This window comes from Ciconia boyciana, chromosome 2, assembly GCF_034638445.1.
Source record: "Ciconia boyciana chromosome 2, ASM3463844v1, whole genome shotgun sequence".
In the NCBI taxonomy this organism is placed as follows: Eukaryota; Metazoa; Chordata; class Aves; order Ciconiiformes; family Ciconiidae; genus Ciconia; species Ciconia boyciana.
Window position 1 is genome coordinate 28,503,852 of NC_132935.1, and position 22,222 is coordinate 28,526,073.

The 22,222-nt window shown below is 39.5% G+C and overlaps 1 protein-coding gene across 2 annotated transcripts; it reads left to right on the top strand.

Moving 5' to 3' along the window:
- Nucleotides 1–5,076: 5,076 nt before the first annotated feature.
- CALB1 (calbindin 1) lies at nt 5,077–21,905 on the top strand. Of its 2 annotated transcripts, XM_072851206.1 has the most exons (11): nt 5,077–5,197; nt 5,509–5,585; nt 10,175–10,249; nt 15,087–15,170; nt 15,259–15,315; nt 18,335–18,412; nt 20,848–20,903; nt 20,998–21,037; nt 21,125–21,178; nt 21,311–21,382; nt 21,792–21,905. In XM_072851206.1, the coding sequence occupies exons 1-11, from the start codon at nt 5,116–5,118 to the stop codon at nt 21,903–21,905; spliced, it is 789 nt and encodes a 262-aa protein (XP_072707307.1). In that variant the 5' UTR covers nt 5,077–5,115. The 2 variants fall into 2 exon arrangements, with proteins under 2 accessions (XP_072707307.1, XP_072707308.1); XM_072851207.1 differs by lacking the exon at nt 10,175–10,249.
- Nucleotides 21,906–22,222: the final 317 nt, after the last annotated feature.

A 22,222-nucleotide genomic window follows, 5' to 3' on the forward strand; every position in this document is an offset into this window, starting at 1 on the left:
TGGAGCCACAGGCTCTCACACTCCCTGCCCTTGGGAATTGCTGGGCCGGAGGGAGGTGCAAGGCCAGCGCCGCCCACGAGGCCTGTGCTGGGCATCCATGTGGTCCTTGAAGGAAGGGAGCTGCGATGTGAAGAATGAAATGTTCTGATGGCTCCAAGGATCTTACAGGGTAGGAAGACATGGCAAAGCATGATTGCATGGACTTTGGGCCTTCTAATACCAAGGAATCTGTTGTTGAGCATTGCCTTGTCATCAGCATGCTGCTTCTTGGAAAGCTACGGATGAAACTGTAAGGGTATAAAATAGATTAAAAAGGGATGAATTAGGCCCTGGCTTCACCTGTCAGAATGTTAAGGCTTGGGATGTGCTGTAATCTGAATTTACAAGTGGCTCACCAATTTGTAGTTTATATTAAAATACATTTCATGCCCTTAAAATTATTTCGGACAATTCTGTCTGGTGCATGAAAAATATATTTCTATATAATGCTGTCTTTGAAAAACAGTGAAGGCTCATGTAAATCACTGTTTACATAATGTATTTCCTGTGCAAATAGTGGTTTACCATAATGACTGTATAAGTCTAGGACAGCTTAAGATAGAGTGTGCACTTCAGTGCTGCACTTTCTTTTTCATTTTTAAAGAATACAAATACTGAATGAAATGTAGATACGGAAAAAATAAGCAATACATTATTCTGTAGTATTATCCAAATATTTTGAAAAGACACGTTCCTCCACCATGGCCAGCCATACTTACTGGCAGTGGCACAAAACTTGAAGCTGCTTTCTAGCGCGCAGTGCTACCTCTTCAAATTCTGCCACAGCCCAAACCAGGTACCAACACTGTTCCAGTTTTTAAAAACTTATCCCCCTTCCAGTTATGATGTTTCTCAGATACATGTTTTAACGTGGGAGTGTTTAAAAGTGTAAGAGAGACTTTTTCCATATCATATAATCATGAAAAGGCTGTAATCAAAATCTAGGGAATCACTTCTTTCAAAATGCTTCTTACTGTGATGGTTCTCTACAGGAAGGCAGGACTGTAGTGAGGAATAACAGCCAAGGATCAGAATTTCCTTCTACATCTTTCAAGACTGACTGTGCTGCTAATCATCACTAAGCATCAAATGGGAAAGAAGTTGATCAGGAAGTGCAGCCACACCTCAAGAACACACATGAATTTGTCCTTTCAGAAGGAGGTGACACAATGGTCCCTGCCTTTGACGTATCTTCTGATGGTGGACCGAGAATAACTGACTAAATAACTTCTGCTGTCCCTGCGGACCATTTGTGTTGTTCATTTTTCTAATTTGAAAGTTCTTACATTTGGGTCTCTTTTGGTCCCTGCTTATCAAAATCCAAGTTTGTGATGCTTCACATAATGCTGAAATATTGGCGCTTTCTGGATGAGAATTACTTATCTTGTTATTTCTGGCTTTTATTTGGGGGATATTTTAAGTTGGATTGCTATTGTAATTGGCATATTTGACTTCAACACATCTAGAGAAACCCTTGGCATATTACAGCTAGATGCTCTTCAGAGAGTGAAGACAGAAGTCTGGTAGTCAGAACTAGGAAGTCTCAGAAAACCCACATACAAAAAATTATTAATGAAAAGCATTTGAAGAACAGCTATGAACAACAATGTTTTCAAAGAAAATCATAGTCACTTAGATTCTGGGTCAAGTTCCCAGCTGGCTTCAGTGTAGCATTTCTGACTTCTACCAGATATGGATCTGGCTCATTTTTTGTAAGAACTTCAAGTAGCTCTAGCTAAAATGAATGACAAGGCTTAGGCTTCTCAGCAAAGTAATTCATTAATCAATGTGTATATATGCATATCACCATACATATAATTTCTGAAAATATGAAGAACTTTGTCCTTGTATAAAGCCCTCTAGAGTCACTGGAAAAATTTGCATGGACTTCATTGGGTTATGGATCACATCCAGTATATATCTGCATTTTTAAATATTTTCCAGTGCTTCCTCTTTCAATGGAAATTAATAGCTTCTTGGAATTGAAATGACCAGTTTCCGATTTAGTTTTGCATAAGAAGCAGAGTCCAGTGGGATTAAATATGAATGGTGGCTTGGTAATTCATTAATCATGAAAATATGGTGTGCAGTTAGTTATATAAGTGATTATTTTTGCATGGAAATGTCTGCTACTTTTATGCCCATGCAGGATCATTTCAAGTGCAGCAGTGAGAACATACAAACCCATTCACCTCGATATACTGTTTTATAAAGAATGCACAAAGATACATAAATGCTCTGTAGACAATACTGATTTTGTAGACGTTAGCATAATGAGAGGTCAGTGTGTCCAAGTATCCTACCTGCACACAATTATACATGTTCCTGGTGGGGAGAAGCAGCATATTTTGAAAGTTCCTGTGAGACTTTCTTCAAATGCTCCTGGCCACATACGACCTATGAAAAATATTTTATTCTGAGAACTTTTGGAAGTGTAAACATTACAGCTCCTGTTCATTTAAAAGTCTGAGCAGCCAGATGAGCAGGGTTGGGATGGCCCCAAACAATGCTGAATTCTTCTCTCCCATTCAGCTACAGACTTCTGGGTCAGGGAAAAGTAACAAGCACAAGATTTGATGTGCCATTGGAAAATGGTACGCAGCAAGGAGCAAATCAACATAAGATGCAAGTCAGAGGACTGTTGAAACAGGTTCAGTGCTCAGTTTCCATTCGTGCAGGCTTGCTGGAAGCTGAAATTCTGCACTGAACGGAGTAATTCAATACACTCGGCAAATACAAGAAGTTGCCTCACTGGCACAGACCTCTTCTATCTAAAAATGATGGAAATGCCAGTTCCACCTTTGTCTCCTTCCAGTGCCCTTGCGTCACTGGCACCCCGTTGTCTTTTCCAAGTACAAAGGATAATCCCAGGCTCGAGTCACTGTGCTTCCGCTTGTCAAGGCCAGAGCTCTGCCATGTCCTTGCTCCTGGTAAAAAAACCCTCATGAATCCCCTCTTTTCTTGTCACCATTGCTCCTTTATGGAAATGCATTAGTTTCAGATTTTTATTTTCAATACAAGATATAGGCAGATTACAGAAATTTCAGGATCTGGCTACCACTGAAGTCTACTACTCTGAGAAAGCCATGCCCAAAAAACAGTTCCTGGATGGGAAATTGACCCAGCCATGATTTTTTTATTTCTTTTTTACATGGTGAAACACAAAGCCTGATTGTAAGGAAGTATTTAAACTTTCTTCAGTTCTTTTGCAGGTGTATAATGGTATTTGTGGCTATAAAACTATTCTGAACATTTTTCACTAATACTTACAAATAGTTTGTACTGAAGGGATTAATGGTCAGATTCTTGTGTCTTTCATCTTATCTGTTGCTTTGTTCAGCAGCTCACAAAACACAGACCAACATGATGTATCTCTTGAAGAACTCACAGCCAAACAGCGGCAACAGAATGAGAGAAAGCTGCACATAACAGGTGGAGAAACAGGAGAATGGAAAGATGGAGGGAATCAAGTATAAGGTCTCATGATTACTTAATCGCTATGCCCACATCTTGTTCCATAATGCATACAAGATTTCAGCCACCCAATCTATTGAAATCCCTCTCAGGACATGTCAGCCTTTAACTAAGCATCCACCTCTCATCCTGCTGGGTTATCCATCCCCCTTGGCATTTTGCTCTCTTCTGTTCGGCATTACCCCATTGGGTTTTTTATCTTCATGCTATATGTGAGGCCTAACATACTATTGTCCTACTGTTGCTCATGTCAGTCACTTAACACATGGAGATTCCCGGGTTCCCCAGCTGTTCTCATCCCCCATCATTACTATACTACCTAATGTATTTGGCAATGTCCTGTCAGCCAATCATTTTGGCCATCAGACTATGCTAACTCCATGTAGCATCTGAGGGATATTGCTGAAAGGAGAAAGGCAGTTTCAGTGCTTCAGAGTACCCAGGTAACCCTAATGACTAAAATGAGTCATCCCAAAAGGGACTTAATCATTATCACTAGTACCATACCATGTTACTCCATGACAAAAGGAAGATCTTTGGTAAGCTGCTCTGTCCCCTCCCGCCAACCCACTGCTATAGGAGGGCAAGTCTCCAAGCTGGTCTACCAAAAAACATTCTTGCCCAGTCAGAAGTGACTGTGGTAGTGTCCCTCACACCTCCACACTGGGAAAGAAAGAGCTAACTAATGAAGCCTTCCATACTTACCTGTTGGGATGAAATTACCTGCTAGGGCAGTATATTTAAATTTACCATGCCTGTTCCCGTGCTATCTCAATATGGGTATCTCAATATCCCATGATATCTCAGTGGGGATATCGGTTTAAAGGGTTGCAGCACTTCAAAGATTAGGTCTGTGTGGAGCTATCTGCAGGTCTGGTTTGGGGATGGAGCAGTGAAAAATGGTGTAACCAAAGCTGATTCCTTGCACCCCACGTGGTGTCCCATATGGCTTTTGTGTACCGGGACATCCTGCAGTGCTATTAGCCGTGCTCAGGACCCTTGGATGGACCCGTGCTCAGACCCTGGATGTCCTGATCCCTAGGACATCCAGGACCCTTTCCCAGAGGGAAACCCGATGGCTAAACTGGGAGACTGTGCTCGCCCTCTGCCCCCCACGTCTCATGGGCACTCCCTCCCGCAGCGAGGGACCCACACCAACTCCTGGGTCACCCAGCGCTGCTCCCTCTGCTCGGGGGCTCCACCCGGCACCAGCAGACCCCTCACTCCGACCCACGCTTAGGGGCGACCGTCCCCGGAGGGCTCTGCCCCGGGGGCCGGGGAGGGAGCCGCCGGGCTGGCCCCAGCCTTGGAGCCGCCGGCGGGAGACCCCGGCCCCCCCGCGCGGGGCGGGGAGGCCGCGCCGGGGCCCGCGGAGAGGGAGGGCAGCGCCGGGAGGAGTGGCCCGGCCGGGGCGGCCCCATAAATAGCCCTCGGCGGGGCGGCGGCGGGAGGAGCCGTCCGAGCCGTCGCCGCCGCCGCCGCCGCCGCCGCCGCCGCCGCCGCCGCCGTCGTCGCCGTCGCCGCCGCCGCGCCGGCCGCGGGCAGAGTCAGCACCGCGGACAGCGCCCGCCGCCCCCGGCCTCCGCGCCCCCGGCCGCCACCATGACGGCGGAGACCCACCTGCAGGGCCCGGAGATCTCGGCCGCCCAGTTCTTCGAGATCTGGCACCACTACGACTCCGACGGTGACTCCTTTCCCCCCGGGGCGGCGGGGGCGCGAGGGGCGGAGGGGGGCAGGCCCGCGGGAGGCTGGGGGGACCCCACCGCTCCCCGCCCGAAAGCAGCCCCCACCCCGGCCCCGCTCCGCGCCCGCCGCCCCGCAGCCTCGGGGCGCAGCCCCGGAGCCGTCAGGGGCTGGGGTCGGTGCCGGGCGGGGCGTGCGGGCCGCCGCTCCGCCGGGAGGGAGCGCACGGGTCGGAGACGTCCCTGCCAGCGCTGAAGAGCGGAGAGAGTTTGGAGGGAGCGGTGACCGCAACCGTAACTCTTTCTGTTGTAGGCAATGGGTACATGGATGGGAAAGAGCTACAAAACTTCATCCAGGAGCTGCAGCAGGCGCGGAAGAAGGCAGGCTTGGTAGGTTAACGTTTCGCCCCGCTTTTCCGTCCTCTCCGGGAAAGAAGAGTTTTCTTGGGCAAACTCCAGTGCCCCGATTCCTTCTGTTCTCTGTTGCCATCACACGGTTCACACCCTCGCCTCACCAGGCAAAGGGAAGTAACTCGGTTAGAAATCAGCAGGTTGCAAATGAAATAAATCGTCTGCTTTGGAAAGGTGAGGCCAGGGTCCACCTCCCTGGAGAGCAGGTCCCGCGCACATCGTGCCAGGCTACGAGCTGATGCTTCTTACAGTGCTTAAAAGGAAAAGTCAAGAAATGCGTGGACGTTATCTTTTTGTCTTGGATGAGACCTTATCCCATTGTAATTAATCTTACCTGATCCAGACATGTATTGATACTAAAAAGAAAAAAAAAAAAAAGAAAAAACAGCACTTCAAGTTAGTTTGACTCTTAATTTCGTACCTAATGGGCAGTATGGGCTGAAATGCATTTCTGCCCCTTGGTGGTCAGTAAATAGATCTGCAGATGACTGCTAAGCACTTTTTGCCCTTCACCAGTTTTATACACCAGGAGTACGAGTTCCAAATCCTGTTTAAATTGTTCAGAGGGACAGCAAAGTTTTTGACAATGCTGTCAAAACAATTCTGTGCGTGAGTTATTAAAGCACTAATTATAAATTTCCTACAAACTAAACCCACGTGGGAAAAAAACAGAGAGAGAAAGAAAGGGAAAAAAGAAAGAAAGAAAGAAAGAAATGAAAGATTCCAGGTAAAGATTTGAATTAAAATAGAAGTGAACCTTTTTAAGAAATAAAATGCCTTTCAAATAATTGGTTGCTAAAACAGGCCACTTCTTAGCATCAAACTCAAATATATAACCTAATTAAATAAATTTAAATCAATCTATGCTAAAACACTTCTGAAGTAACAGAAAATAAAATTATAATTTAACTGGATGGCATGGGTACATGGGGGAAATAAATTGCTACTTCACATAAGAATACCTCCAAACTGAGCAATAGCTTTTCAATAATTAACTTTCCTTTAAAAATTGCTGTATATTTTAGAAGTAAATGAAAAAAAATTAATATGCATCTTAATTTATTTTGTAGAAAATTGTATCTTCTTATTAATTTTATGAGTGTAAACTTCACGCATCTGAAAATCTGTCTCCCAGCAATGCCTCTAATGTTACTGCAGTCTTGATACCAGTTAATTCTTCTTACAGCCGTTGTAGGCACTCATTTTCATGAGTGTAAGTAAGTTTAATCTAAAATTAAAAACGAAACCAACTAAAGAAAACACAGAAAATTGGGAAAGGAGTGTGTTTTTTAGAGGGAAAAAAATATATTTTTTTTTTCACAGAAAAGATTAAACACAGCTTCAATAACCTTTCAAGTATTGCAACAGAACAAATCTCTCTTCTATACTGAAACACAGGAAACTTAAGTATGTCCATTAGAAAGAAGATATTAAAGCCTGCGTATAGTTGGTATGAATGGTGTTCTCAGTTGAAATGCTGAGATATTATTCAGTAGTTAAAAAATTAATTAGAAGCTCAAGGAAAAAAATATTTATCATCTTAAGATCAGATTCTTTTATCTCTCAAAGTAAACGTGCATCTCTTCTTAAAAACAGAGCCTGCTCAAAGTAACACAGAAAAGCCTTATTCTTATCTCCTACAAATTTTATAATTTATGCCTTTTTTTAAAAATACTATTTTAAAAATAACCTCTGCTTGTATCTCACACTATATTTTAAAAATGCTCAGATGTTTAATTAAGTTTTCCTTTCCCATTTCTCTGATTCAAACCTATTGTTGGAGTGTTCTGCTGAAAAGAGCAATCTACAGTAGCAACATCAAGTTCAGTACTTGATCCATTGGCTCTGCCTTTGGTAGATGTTACCTTCATCCCTGAAGTCTTTTTCTGGAGTATGGATATATGTCATCTTAGGCTTCAAATGTAAGCTGATTCTTGGATTTGAAGGCTCATTTACCAAACAAGCATCTCATTAGTTTTTGTCTTGTCTCACGGGATACTAATTCAGTAGCTTCGAATTTCTATTCTTTTGCCAGAAGGGACACATTGAGAAACTAGCGTAGGTTATATGTCATTTCCTCGGCTGTCCTTCTTTTAACACCCCAAAGCTTTGTCATCATTAACTTCTGCATTTCAGGTCACTCTCCTGCTCACTATTTTTGAAATATTCAATTATGCATTCTTCATAGCTGGATTTTACATCAGTCATGCCATATGCATTAAAGAATCACATTGATTCTGTCATTGAATAGGATGGTTTAACATTTCCCAATATTCTTCCCAACTACAGAAGTGTTCTAATTATGTTCTAATTCTAATCCTTTCCTTAATCCACTCAGTAAGCCCATACTTTCACAGTTGCTTTTTCTCAGACGGAGCAGTAGCACGCAGTCTGATTCATGCTAGCCCCAAAGGGTGGATGTGTACTTGGAGGTTTTAGGGCTTGGGCTTTTCTTTGGTAACACTGTGGTTTTTTGCCTCATACATTATGGTAGATAGTGAATTGATGTGATATACTTTCAGACATGTTGAAAGAACTGCCTCCTTTTTAAAGATGAAAGCTATATAAGTATAGCTTCCGTTTATTGTGCCCCACATTTATGCAATACCTTCTCTATTTAAGTATGCCAGTTGCCAAAAGAAACTGTGGGGTATAAGTGACTAACACAGAGGTTGATAAAGGGTCAAGAGGTGGATCTCGGCCGAGCTATTCCGCATCTGTTTCTCACTTTCTCTGCATATATAGACAATGACAATATTTCTCCACAGAAATATGTGATTTAATAGATGTTTATTAATACAGTCACATAAGTGTTTCCATAGTGTCATCTATCCTTACATTTTCAAATCGTATTGAAAAAAGCTATTTTTTTCTATGGCTCCTCTTGGTTGGATAAGTGTCTCAAGTCTTAAAAGGGGAGACTGAGGCGTGAAGGTCTTTCTTAATTTCAAACATTGCGCACTGCATCTCTATCAAGTTTAGGACTAGACTTGGTTAAATTTAGGCAAGTTTTTTTGACTGAAAACATTTATTTGAATAACATAACTTGAATAACTCATCAAGCAGCTCAAGAGCAGGTGAAGTGAACACCAAAAAAAAACCCCTTTCTGAATAACGTACTAGAGGACAAGCATCCTGTTTTATTTAACCTGTAATCGGCTGTGCCTCCTTCAACAGCTGGACACTGTCTGGCACTGCGGAACTGCTACTAGAAAGATTAGTGAAATATTTAACCAGGACTAATTAAAATCCAGGTGTTTAAATTATCCGTTCCATCTGCTAAGCAAACTTGTCCCCACTTTGGGATCATTAGATGAAAGGTGACATTGAAGTGCATTGTATTAATAACCACATCTCTAATTAAAGCCATGTCAAATTACTAACCTGCCATGGATGACTTTGACAGAAATAGGATACTAGGCCATGATTGTATCAGCTACAAGGAACTGACATTTTAGTTAGCTTTGGTAGTTGAAATTTGGGACAAACTACAACGGACTTTGTACAGCTGAGATTCTCTGTGTCTCCAGTGAGAGAATCACTTAGGTCCGATATAATCAGATCTATTATAGCAACTAAAACTTTAATTTCCAAAGACTGCTGTATCTTCATCTATAACCATAGAATTGTCCATTGTTTTAATATAACTGTAGTCCTGATTCTTGCTGCACGGTTTTACTGGTTCATACCTATAAGAAATACAAAGAAAGTTAAAAGTTTAATTAGTATTGAAGGTTGATGGCAGCTCATATCAAGGCAAGGCAAGTCAAGTTGAAGTGTGAAATCAAATATTTAGATATTCACCCCAAGGCTGGCACCTTTGCTGTAGCCTAGAGTGAGGAGCCTTTAGAGAACAGGTGTATAGCAGGGACCGTAATTTATATGAAGAACAATTATGCTGGCTTTACTCTGTCGGATTTAAGGTACTGCTCAAAGTTTTCTCCCTCCTAAATCTGCCTCTCTACATTTCAGCAGTGACATTTTTACTCTGCTTTTATGATAACCAAATACTAAACAGTGAAAAATATATCGTGATGCGTTCTTTTAGGGCTAAAATAGCATCCATTGTTCAGGAAAAATCATCTCAAAGACGTGGAAAGGCTATTTTGGTGTTCAGATGTATTATACTGAAATGTTCCTTATTTTGAACGATTTTGCACTGCCTTCAAGTTACTAATTTAAAAATTAAAACTGAGAAAATTGACTAATAATTGCGTATGAACGTCACTGTTATCCCCTTAAACAAAGGAGCTGTTATACACATCTTCCAACACATCTGTCTTTATAATTTTTTCATTCTGTAAACTAAAATAGGAGTTCGAAGTATTTAGATGCCAATCATTCACACTGACTATAATATAATTCCTTAGGAAGTAAAATTTATCACAATGACATTATTCATGATAAAAAAATACTCAATTTCATTTAAACTTGAGTAATCTAGCTGCAGTAAGTGTGAGTACTTCATTAAATGTAGTATATTATTTGGCAACTAATAGAATATTCAAGTAAGTTTACATATGTTTCTCTGTATCTTAAATAATGAGTCTCTCATTGTAACTTCGTAGGATTTAACACCTGAAATGAAAGCTTTTGTGGACCAATATGGGAAGACTACTGATGGAAAAATAGGAATAGTTGAGGTAAGATGCTTATTTATAAAAAAAGACTAACATGTTTACTTGTAGAAAATACGCTGAGCACAGAACAATGTGAGCATAATATGTAAACATTTTGGTTTTTTAGTTACACAGAAAATTCATTCCTCTGTCTTAAGATCATTAGTATTTTTTTCACGAATTAAATGTTTTCATTAACAAAAAGTAAGGTATTCCTCACCTCTCTCCAGACATTTCACTACACTTCATTTAACTTTGCATGCTTTATTCAGTACAAATAAGCATCAACAGCAATTTAGTTTTCCTGCAAAGCAGATAAGAGCTCTATTTTAGAAATTTAAATTGTGAAAAGTAATGTGATTTATTTCTACCTATGACTTTGAACTAATGCTCTGTCACCACTCCTATAGTGAGGATAACACACAAGTGAATGCAAGTGGTCAATCACTGTATGTAGTCTATTCTAAAAAAATACATATATGGTAAGGAGCACATTAATCATGTTAAATTTAAACAAAATTTTAGTAGTAGTTGTGATCCAGCTTGGGAAAGATCAGGACTTCTTATGAATTCCTTTCTTGAACTTTAACAGAACTTCAGGCAGAAAATTCCCCTATTCCTTACTACCACTTTCTAAAGAGGGCAAAGATAACCAACCCCTTCTACACATACAGCCGCTCAACAATTGTATAATTTAGACAGCTTGCTAGGAAGGGGGGAACCATTGTGTTTTCTCTCGCTTTCACTGTTCAGTGCTGCAAGTCAAAAAGGAGAGCTGGGTTACAGCTTGAGAAGTCACTTTTTCAAGCCTAAATCTACAACTCATTTATGTCACTGTGAGTGCAGTGAGACTGCGGTTTTATTATTAAATGCTATTATATATTTTTTTCTGATAATAAGAAATATGACCTAGAGAGCTAATTAAGAAACAGCTGGAAACAAGCCAGGTCTGCAAAATTTCTACAGTGACAAACTTAGGGTCAGTAGCTAATTTTAAAACAGAGGACTGAATAGAATCTGTAAAAGGCAATAGGAAGTATCACTGCTCATATAATAGATCATTTCAGGATATCTTTTCTCCCCTGTCATGTGTCTGAATTGCATATACTTGTTTAAATGCGTATGTAATTACGACTAAACTACCATGGAAATATGAACAGTTTGTTTCACTTGCAGCTATAACTGATTTTAAAAAATGCGTCTTTTGACAATACTTAGCATCGATCAAATCTAAAAAGAACTAGTGTTTATCTGGACTAACAAATTGTTTGGGTTTGGACTAACAAATGCTTATTCAATTGGTATTGAAGAATCCTATTTAATTTCGTATTTTCAAATATGTGTAATAGCAAGCATTGGATGCAAGAAGAATGTGTAGACAGTGTCTGAAAAATATTGTGTTTCTTTGCTTAGGAAAGATAACTGAAAGTTCTACCTTTTAAATTCTGTTTCTGATTCTGCTATTGACTTAATGGGTAAAGGTGAGCAAATCTGATAGGGCTTGATATGGTGCAGTGCTCACGACCCCCAGTGAAGTGCCAAGCATGCTCAGCATCCACAGAAGCCATTGAATAGTGACAGTACTCAGTTCAGTGACTGAAGGGACTTTCTTCCTTAATATAGCAGTTTCCTAACCCAATAGCTATGTTTTATTTCACTTACATCAGCATGAAGCTTGATTTGGAAAGTGCTGATGGGACTCAGACGAAATGTGTTGTACGTGCAGAGCAGTATGATATTAAAGTTGGTATTTGGACTTGATTCTCCTTCCTTATAAATAAAAATGTCCAGTAATTCCAGATTGCTCCTATTTACATCGTACATCAAATAGTTTTTCTGAAAAAGTGTATGAATGTTGTTTAAAAAGAAATTATGTAAAACCATTCAGACTCCCCGTCATCACAATGAATACCTCAGCATCTGATGGAAAACGTCCTAGCAAATAATGAGTTTTCTGGAAAGGTCTGTTGACTGAGATAAAGAGGAGGCCTGGGTGGCTTCACAGAGGAAGAAGTGGATTTTCAGCTCAGATTAAGTGTCGATTCTGTCTTTGAAAGCACACTGCAGTTAGTTCACTAGCTTTTATCCAGTGCCCTCCAGCTAAAGGCAGAGTCTGACCTGTCCACTTGCTTGTCTTGTGTAAGAGACCTTTCTTTCACCTTTTGTACTGATTCAGATGAAGGCTTTCACTAAAATGTAGATGTGAAACCCCAGGTTTTGAAACTCAGGACTGTGGTAATTCCACATTCAAATTATTTGAAGCTTACTGCTGCCGTAAAAATAACTACTTATTAGCCTAAAATATTCTTTGTACTCCCATTCTCTATTATAGGATTTTAAAAAGCAAATTCACTGTATTAGGTGAAAGGAATTTTAAATAGCATTAAATATCAACAGAATTTACTTAGAGAATGATTTCTAGAAAATAGTTCTGATATTGTTTTTTAAGTACTGAGAGTATTTTTTCTGCTAGATAACCTATAAAGACGTACCTCAGCCTGCAGCTGAGCAGAGAGGAGTGAAGCCAGTCTAAGGCTTTGTGGTTGTCCTCTACTACTCACGATGCAGAAATAGCTGACGTTCTCCATAAAAGTAGCAGGGCTCACAGAAACGCTCACTAAACTGCTATTGCTGCCCCACACAAACTTGTAGCGGTCTGTACTCTTATTCAGACATGGTCACGGAGTCTCCCTATGCTTACCCTCACGAAGAAGTTGTCATTAGAAATAGCACCAGGTTTCCATCTTTCGTCTCTGTAGTGGTATAACTGAGACTGGGAAGTTGAGCCAGTTTCCACATGATCTCCTCATCCCTTAGTAATGCAGAGTTTTCCACAAAAAGCAATGTAACGCTATTTGATGCATGAACCTGGAGAACTGGACTTCCCTTTAGCTATATTGTTTCTATGACGAAAACATGAAAGACTTCTGTTTTGGCAGAAGCCTGAGCTAATGCTGGATATTGAGCTACTACATCTTTGCAACGTAAAAGCCTGGGCTTTCCCCTTAGACTTACAAAGGATGAGAGGTATAGCTTAAAATAAGGTAATTTTCTCCCAGTGGTAATATATTCCGTACCTCAAATACGGTTTGGTACTGCTAGGAAGCTGTTAATGATTCTTTGGAAAGTTACTATTTTACATTTACCCTTGCACCTTGTACAATTTTACAGAGCCCTTGCAAAATTCACCAGAGTTAGCTATAGAAGTCCCATGAATGACATCTTATTTATAATTTCCACACATGTAAACCCTTCCTCATTGTCATAATCAGTCCCTTCCCCCAAACTCTGCTTATTATTATAATCAGTTCTTCCATTCAACATTTTTTGTTGAGTAGGAATGTTGATTTACTCTAAAAATCAAAGCTCCCCTGTCATGGGAGAAATAAAGAAATTTTTCCATAAATCAGTACTAAGTTACACACATTTAGCTATTGCGTACATATGAACATGCACTTACCCACACGTGTATGTGTTATTTATAATGGAGTAGGTTTCAAAAGCTGCTGACAAAAACACATTAAGTTGATTGGGTTTGGTGTTCAGCCATTTAGCAAAAGCACTCAGAATGCCCTGATGGGCCTGACAGCCTGTCATCAGCTGCTCCATTTCTGTAAGGAGAGTGCTCTGATGTGTCTTTTCAGTTGTACCAACACTTAAAGAATATAACTGATTCCTTGCACAGATAATATTAGAGAAACGAGAGATCTGTCTCCATATCCTTGTTGTGCCTGTAGGGTGAGAGGGAGAGCTGAACTCACCTACGGCACCGCTGGAACCTAATAAAAAAGCCTCAGCAATTAGGCATAGCACTGAAGTAGACAGAACAAGGGATTTGAGGCTGTGAAATGAATGCAGAAAAACAAAAATTTGAATCAAAATTTTAAGATGGGGCTCCAGGAAATCTGCAGATGTCATTTTTCATAAAAGAATGCAGCTAAGAAATCTGTCTTTCTCCATTTTCTCTTCCTAGTAAGCACAGCTGGCCTATTCTTCAAGTAAAAAGTTTTCTTTAATCAAAACACATTTCATACATTTTGAGGACAGAAAAAAATATTGGGCTTTTGTTAAAAACAAATCATGATTGTACATTAAATTATACAGCATACTCTCCATCTTCTACATTTGTCACTTGCCAAAATTGAGTTATAGTAAATGAACATTTTCAATAATCAGTACAATAACGTCTGATTTTAAAAAAGCCTTTTGTAGAGCAGAGGCATCGGAAGAACCACCCCTGATTTTGCAGGGCTAAAAGCCCTTTTGATTTCTTTCTGGTATTTATAGCTCTTCTTAAACACATCTCTGTGCCTGACAAATGATCACCGGTTGCCATCCCCTTACCCTACCCACTTTCTTTTTTTCTCCTGGCTTTTCCATATTATTTTTCTGTTTACCTTACACGTGTTCTTCATGTCAGCGTTCCTCTCTCCTCTTCCTCGGTATCTGTGAGTAGTCTGTTTTCATCACTTTCTTAATTCATGGTCCACACACTGAACATCCTTGTGTTATGCTTTCCCTTCGTGCCGATTCCAAGGTTTTCACCACAGATCCTAACTGCATGGGTGAATTTTTTCCCCTCTTTCTCCAGCTACCTCTCCAGTAAAGTGCTGTCTCACTCCCTTCTTTCAGATCTCAGTTCTGTTTGACCTTGATGAATACGGCAAAGCTGCAAGCCAGAAGCCTTTCAGAGGCATCTTCCAAATGTTTCAGTTAGCAGGATGAAGCTTCCTATGGGGCCACAATAGGGCAGTATGAGCACAAAGAATTTCACACTCTTTTAAAAAGTTTCATGCTCTTTTACAGGCTCAGCTGGCCTAATGAAGAATCAAAATTTAATCTTTCTTAAATTCTGTTACAGCTTGCTCAGATATTACCTACGGAAGAGAATTTCCTGTTGTTCTTCAGGTGCCAGCAGCTAAAGTCAAGTGAAGACTTCATGCAGGTACAGTATGAAAAGTTGCCTTTTGTAAAATCATCCAAGACCCACTTGCCATAAATATATCATTAAAGCATTCACGTTCTGATTGCAGACATGGAGAAAATATGACAGCGATCACAGTGGCTTCATTGATTCTGAGGAACTTAAGGTAAACCAATACCTATGAGTATGCACAACATGAGAACAGGTGTTGGATTACAGCCTGTGCTGCTGTTTCTTCAGATACCCACCCATGCATGTTTTCGCATTTCAAACATGACCGAAAAGCAATATGATTAGCTGATGTCTTTATCACCAGTAAATTATTTAAAGTGAAACTCTAATCTGATCAATGTTTTTTAAAGTGTGTTTTAATTGAGATCAATGTTTTTCTCAAGTGACTCAAGGTAGCGGGTACTCTAGCTTAGAAGTAAGAAAGATTAAGAGAGCAAGATAGGCCTCTGAAAGCTATGTTGTTCTTTTTTTGCTATATTAGGGAGGAGGACTGTTTTGTTGTTTTTCTTCCTAAGGGCATCACTACCATTAATCACTATGCTGCTGGACGGAGCATGCTCTCTCAAGTATCATCTAACCCTATAGTTTCCACTGTAACACTGTTAGGCTAACATAAATGGAACTGTGCTGCCCCTGCTTGGTCAACTTGGTGGAATTTTGGTATCAGCTTTAATATGCACAAATAAGAGCAGAATCGAGATTATTCCATTAGTCATCACAGCCTTGCAGAGTTAACAAACCTTAAAACTAGAGTCATAAAACTAACAAAAATTTGTAGATGCTGAATCACAGTGTCACAGAATCACAGAGTGGTTGGCAGGGACTTCTGGAGGTCATCTGGTCCAACCCCCCTGCTCAAGCAGGTCCACCTACAGCCAGTTGCCCAGGATTGTGTCCAGGAGGCTTTTGAATATCTCCAAGGATGAAGAGTCCACAACCTTTCTGGGCAATCTGTGCCAGTGCTCGGTCACTCTCACAGTGAAAAAGTGTTTCCTGATGTTTAGAGGGAACCTCCTGTGTTTCAGGCACAAACTGGTCCTGTCACTGGGCACCAGCCTGGCTCTGTCCTCTTTGCACCCTCCCTTGAAGTATTTACGTATGTTGATGAGGTGCCCCCGAGCCTTCTCTCCTCCAGGCTGAACAGTCCCAGCTCTCTCAGCCCTTTCTCACAGGAGAGATGCTCATATACAGCAGACTCTGAGTAGAACGGTGCCATTTTCCACAGTTCAATTGCACTTGATATGTTACTGTGGCTTTAAATTCAGAGGAGTCAAAACAGTTCATATAGCAAGAGAAAGACCTAGTAGTGTTTATCCATCTAATTTGGACTATTTTGCCCATATGTGGTATTCTAAAGAAGAACTACATAAGCTTTATTAACTAAAGCACCAGGAGATCAAACTGTCTGAAATCCTTACAGCTCTTCTATTCAGAAGAGGAATTCACATCTTTTTTCCTTTTCCCTTCCTCTTTGAGTTTGGTATCTGTGTGACGCTTGCCAAGGATCCTACCTCAAGGTAACCCTCAGGCAGATGAGCCCAGTCTTCTGCTGGCTGGTCGCAGCAGGTTGGTGTATCTAAAGTTGGTAGGATCAGGAAGAGGCCACGCAAGTAGCACTTGAGAACTCTCCAGCTGTTAGACAATGCCTTAAGGGCTGTTGCTGGCTGCTATAATTTAAAATAGACTTAAAAAGGCAGGGCTGATTGAGGGCCAGCTGAAGAATGAAGACATTTTAACTGGATCCTTAATGGTCCCATCTCTCTTGTGCTGCAAGATTTTGTCTGCCTCAGAGAAAAAGGCCATTTTAACATGTTGAAAATAAGACATAAATGTCCAGTTTTATTTTTAGATCAGTATTTCTTGACAAGCCCAAACATTTTAAGTATTTGCTATGTGAGGAGTACACCCACTTACAACTTTGTAAGAGAAATTTAAGATGGAAATCAGGAAAACTTTCTAACAATAGTAACAGCAGTGGAATACATTGTCTAAGGGGGAGGCAGACTCTCCATCACTGTCCGTATTTAGGAAAGGTTTGGCAATAGCTCAGATCAGACAGTAACTCAGGAAGTTTAGATATAGATGGTCCTGTCTTGAGACATGGAGATGGACTGGACAGCCTTTCAATGCCCTTTCCATTTCTATTTTCCATCAAAGCACACAAGATTAAACATGTCTCCGTAACGTCCATTTACAACATTTCAGTCATGTTCTATATATACAGGCTACCAGGAAGGCCTTCCAGCACGGAGTGGGCCAGGCTGGAAGAACTATACAGGGTATTAGTCATATGACTATTGACATGGTTGCATTCAAGTTCAAGAATGTCATCAAGTACAAATAGATTTTCTTATGAGCTACCCCATTTTCTGTCGTGAAGTGTGGTCCAAAATTCCAAAAAGATAATGACACTCCAACTGATGACAGTGATTAGGTACTTCGTTGAGCATTGACAGGCATACAGACATCTCAGGTCTTGTAATGCACTTGTTAAATTGATATCTTTCTTTTTGAATGTCACAGATCTAGTACAGAAATTTAAACCACTGAATGGGTGGAAACAATCTTATTTTTTACAGTAAAAGTGGCTGGTGTTTTAAGTCGTGTGATACTATATCAAATTCTCATTCAAAAAAAATCCAATTAAACTGGCTGCACACATTTAAAATACAAGCTAGGAAGGAGCAACATCGGTTAACATTCACTTCTAGCACCAGGTACTGCCATAGGCAAGGAGAAAACTTGATTAATCATTGATCTTTTCTGTAAAATTGTTCCTATGTTGCAAGAAGTGATTAGGCATCCAAGTTTTCAAGGAGACTCAAGGTTAATTAGTTTAGTTTACTGATAGAGCTGATTAGGAAGCAGTATACTTGAAAGCCAAACTATTTTTTTCCAAACTCACAATACAACAAATGGCATACAATGCAGAAAGTTTTATGAGTCACTTTTTCCAAATAAAACTGTGCAATATACTTGAATTGATCAAAATAAACTGTTATATTCTTAGCTGTTAATTACTACTTCTTTTCATACTTATTTGGAACTTCAGCACTAAATACTAAAGTGAGAGTAAAATAGTATTTCCCATTACTGTAATCTGAAGTTAGCAAGTCAAGCATTTTATACTGTAGATAAAAATTCACCTATTACTCTTCTATTTATTTTAACAGAGCTTCTTGAAAGATTTATTACAGAAAGCAAATAAGCAGATTGAAGACTCAAAGCTAACAGAATACACAGAAATAATGGTAAGATTATTTACAGGCATATTTCAACAAGACTGAATTAATCCAGACTCTGTTTATCTTTAGCCACTGGAAAGCTCCAAATGACTTGGAGCCCCACCAGGTCCTAATCAGGCTAAATATGTCATTGCAACAGAGATTACAGTAGCATCTAGCACTGCAAGTACTTCTGCAGCCACAGAGCTTTGATGGGCCGCTTTCAGTGCTGCTTAAAAAAATGTTTTGGAATTTTGAATCTTCTTGATATTAGACCATACCGTAGTATGGTGCAAAGAATTTTCCCCTGTTCTGCTTCCCTGTGCCATTAGCTGTAAAACTGAAGTCTTCACAGTTTGTAGGAGAAAAATTGTACCTGTCATAACATCAATTACATTATTATATTTGGATCAAATTAATTTGGGGTTACTTTCTATGTTTTGCCTTCTTATGGTGCTGTAGTGTCTGCTTCTTGTCCTAAAAGTGATCACTGCATCATGGCTTCTTATCAGATTTACATCTCTCTTCTTCCTTCTCCTCCCCCTTCAAGGAGGAGAAACTGATGTTTTAGATAAACGCTAGAACAAAACTGTCACTTCCCTGGCCTTAAATCAGCCCATCCTGGGGGCACTCCTTCCATCCCACCGCTATGGTGCTCCATGGTAGGGACCCATATTGGCTTCTGAGTGGATGTTTCAAGAAAAAAACCCTCAAAAGTCTTGTCTTCAGGAAATGCATAACGCTACATTTTTTGTTCTACCAGCTTGGTGTTATCCTAAAATACTTTTAGCAATCAAAAACGTGCTAGGTAAACCCACTAGCCCTCAAACTGGCCTGAGAATGGCTGATCAAAACTTGTGTTTCTCCTGGCAAAGTCTACTGGTTTGTTGTACCAGGATAAACCATTTACCTAGAATTGTCACTGTTTATTCACTGGTGAAGATAACACATATCCTTTTCATTCAGGAAGCTTTTTGACCTTCGTCTTAAAGTGTGCTCTAAGTTCTGGCCTCTGCAGAGAGACACAATGACAAAGAATTAATAGCAATAAGAAAGAAATTATAAGGCCAGCTCTCCCATAATCTCCTCAGAAACTAGAAAAGACTAGTAGAAAACATATGGTCCTGAGCAGCTGCAGGCAGGCACAGCCAGCCACTAACAACCCACCAAAATACAAAATACGTTGACTTCACAGCTGCCACTGCTTACCTCCCCAAAAGCAAATCTCCTTCCATGGGAAATGCATGCAAGGCAGATGCTTTTATACAAGGAAAGGAAGTGTTAAAAGGAACCAGGGTGTTATGTAGAAATAAATGTTTATAGAATTGGTTTCTTTTCTGGTCTCCTTTGCCATTTACTGTGTATTAACCAAGTGAAATTGGGTCTTTTTTCATGGCATTAATTCTATCTTTAAAGGGATATACACTTATCACAGTACAGGATGCTGCTTTTCCTCGTATTTAAAAATTACATCTAAAATTACTGATTGAAAGTGATGGGATGCAGTGTGGGTGGTGGTGTTTTCAGTACAATGTCTAACAGTGTTTTGTACAATTTGCTGCTTTTGTGACTCTTTTGTACGGCAAAGGCAAAATAATAATTGCAAGTAGAAAAATGGAACTATACAGACATAAAAACTGGGAGAGGAAGTCCCGCGCAGGTGTAATATCTCCATCTGCTTCTAATAACGAATATAAACTGTGCCATTCAAGCAGCAGGAGCTCACGCTTTCAAGGGCTCAAAGGAAAACACTTTAATACAATAGGATGGTTAAAAATTATTATAAATAGTATTAACATATTTTGTCGAATTACATTAATATATTTATTTCTATAATTTAATTGTAATTATTTGGAGACATTTAATTTCCCATTTTCATACCATCAACAAAATGTGATCAACTACAGCATCTGCTCACTCTTTTCTTGAAATATATCACAGAAACAGAACGTGATCTTTACTTAAATATTTAGACCTAGCAGCCAATTTAATGAAATGTCTATTATTTTCTGTCTAAGGAATTGAATGCCTTGGATTACCTGACTGTTGTTTCACTGTTATGAATAGAGAATCATGATGCTATTATCAGATCATGACATGAAGTCAAAAGTAAAATGTTATCATGTCAACACTCCTCTCATTTATAAATAATTACATACACATTTATCATATGGGACGTTCATCACTGTGCGCAGGTTAAGGCCTACCTTACAGTAGGTTAATTGGAATTGTTCATCTGGTTCCTTATCAAGCTTTTGCAGTAGAATTAATTACTATAAATTACTTCTTCAGTACTTTAAATAAATGTATTACACAGCAAATGTGACAGATTAAAACCTGGGGCCATCATTTCAGCATGAAATAATGGCTAAATTTCATTGAATTTAAGTTTTCCAGAGAAGTGTTTTCTTCATTATGCTGATTAATTTTGATTAGTAATGTAAAATTACATATTCTTTCAGCTCAGGATGTTTGATGCAAACAATGATGGAAAGTTGGAGCTTACTGAACTGGCCAGGTATGTCTTCTGTCTCTTTTCACAACAAATATCATGTACCAATCGCTCTTATGGAAACAGTTAAATATTTTGACCTTTGTTTTTCTCTCCAAAGACTACTCCCTGTACAGGAAAATTTTCTCATTAAATTTCAGGTATGAATATTCACATTCTTAAGGTAACCTGTTACCATCACACATAACTGGTGTCATTAATGGATTTTTTTTCCTTTTGGCATTTAGGGTGTCAAAATGTGTGCAAAAGAATTCAATAAAGCCTTTGAGATGTATGATCAAGTAAGTCTTCAAAAATCCTTTTTATTAATTGTGTAATTTGATGGCACTTATTTTCTGAATTTGTGGAAAACTAGACATAACCTCTGAAATGAAAAATAAATGTTTAAAATTATCTTTAATGTTATTTTTCAGGATGGCAATGGCTATATAGATGAAAATGAACTTGATGCACTACTGAAGGATCTCTGCGAAAAGAACAAAAAGGTAACCCTAGACAGCTTTTTTCCTCTTAGAGATCAGATTTAATTTGTATTTTAAGGACACTTTAATCCACCCAATTAAGATAAATACAGAGCTTCTAAGTCATAATTCCTGAAGTCAAAGTACAACTAAAAATCTTGGCAGAAGTCACAGCAGTGTAAATCCTGAACTAGGGGAGTTGTGATTACACAGCGACACTGTCAAAAGCTTGCTTCTGAGACATTAGCTATCAGCAATCTAACATATGGCTATAATATGGATAACATACAAATACATAAACAACATTTGCAATGTGTTACTGTTGGACAGGCTGAGAATACCCTCTTTTTTCTCTCATTTCTGCCATTGGAAGCAAACTTGTTCACGCTGGTAACTGAACAGGATTATAAAGTATTATCTGTTCTTTAAATAGGAATTAGACATTAACAACCTTGCGACATACAAGAAAAGCATCATGGCCTTGTCTGATGGAGGAAAGCTTTACCGAGCAGAGCTGGCTCTTATTCTCTGTGCTGAGGAAAACTAGAACTCTTCTATCATGTCCACTTAACTAGTGATGTACTCTATCTACACAATAACTGTGCACTATAAGGGAGTAGGCTGTATTTTTAAACTGCATATAGAAAATTAGCCAGGATGTGTGGCACATTCCTTTCAGTTTGTTTCTATACTGTTTGTAATGTACAGTTTTTGTAACAATAAGATTGATAAAGAGAATGTCTATGTTTGGGCCAGTCTGTATATTCAAAAAGAAACTAAAATATGTCAGGGTTGGTTTTGGGTTTGGTTTGTTTTTTTTTTTTTTTTTGCTTTCACAAACACGGCTGGAAAAAAATTAAACCT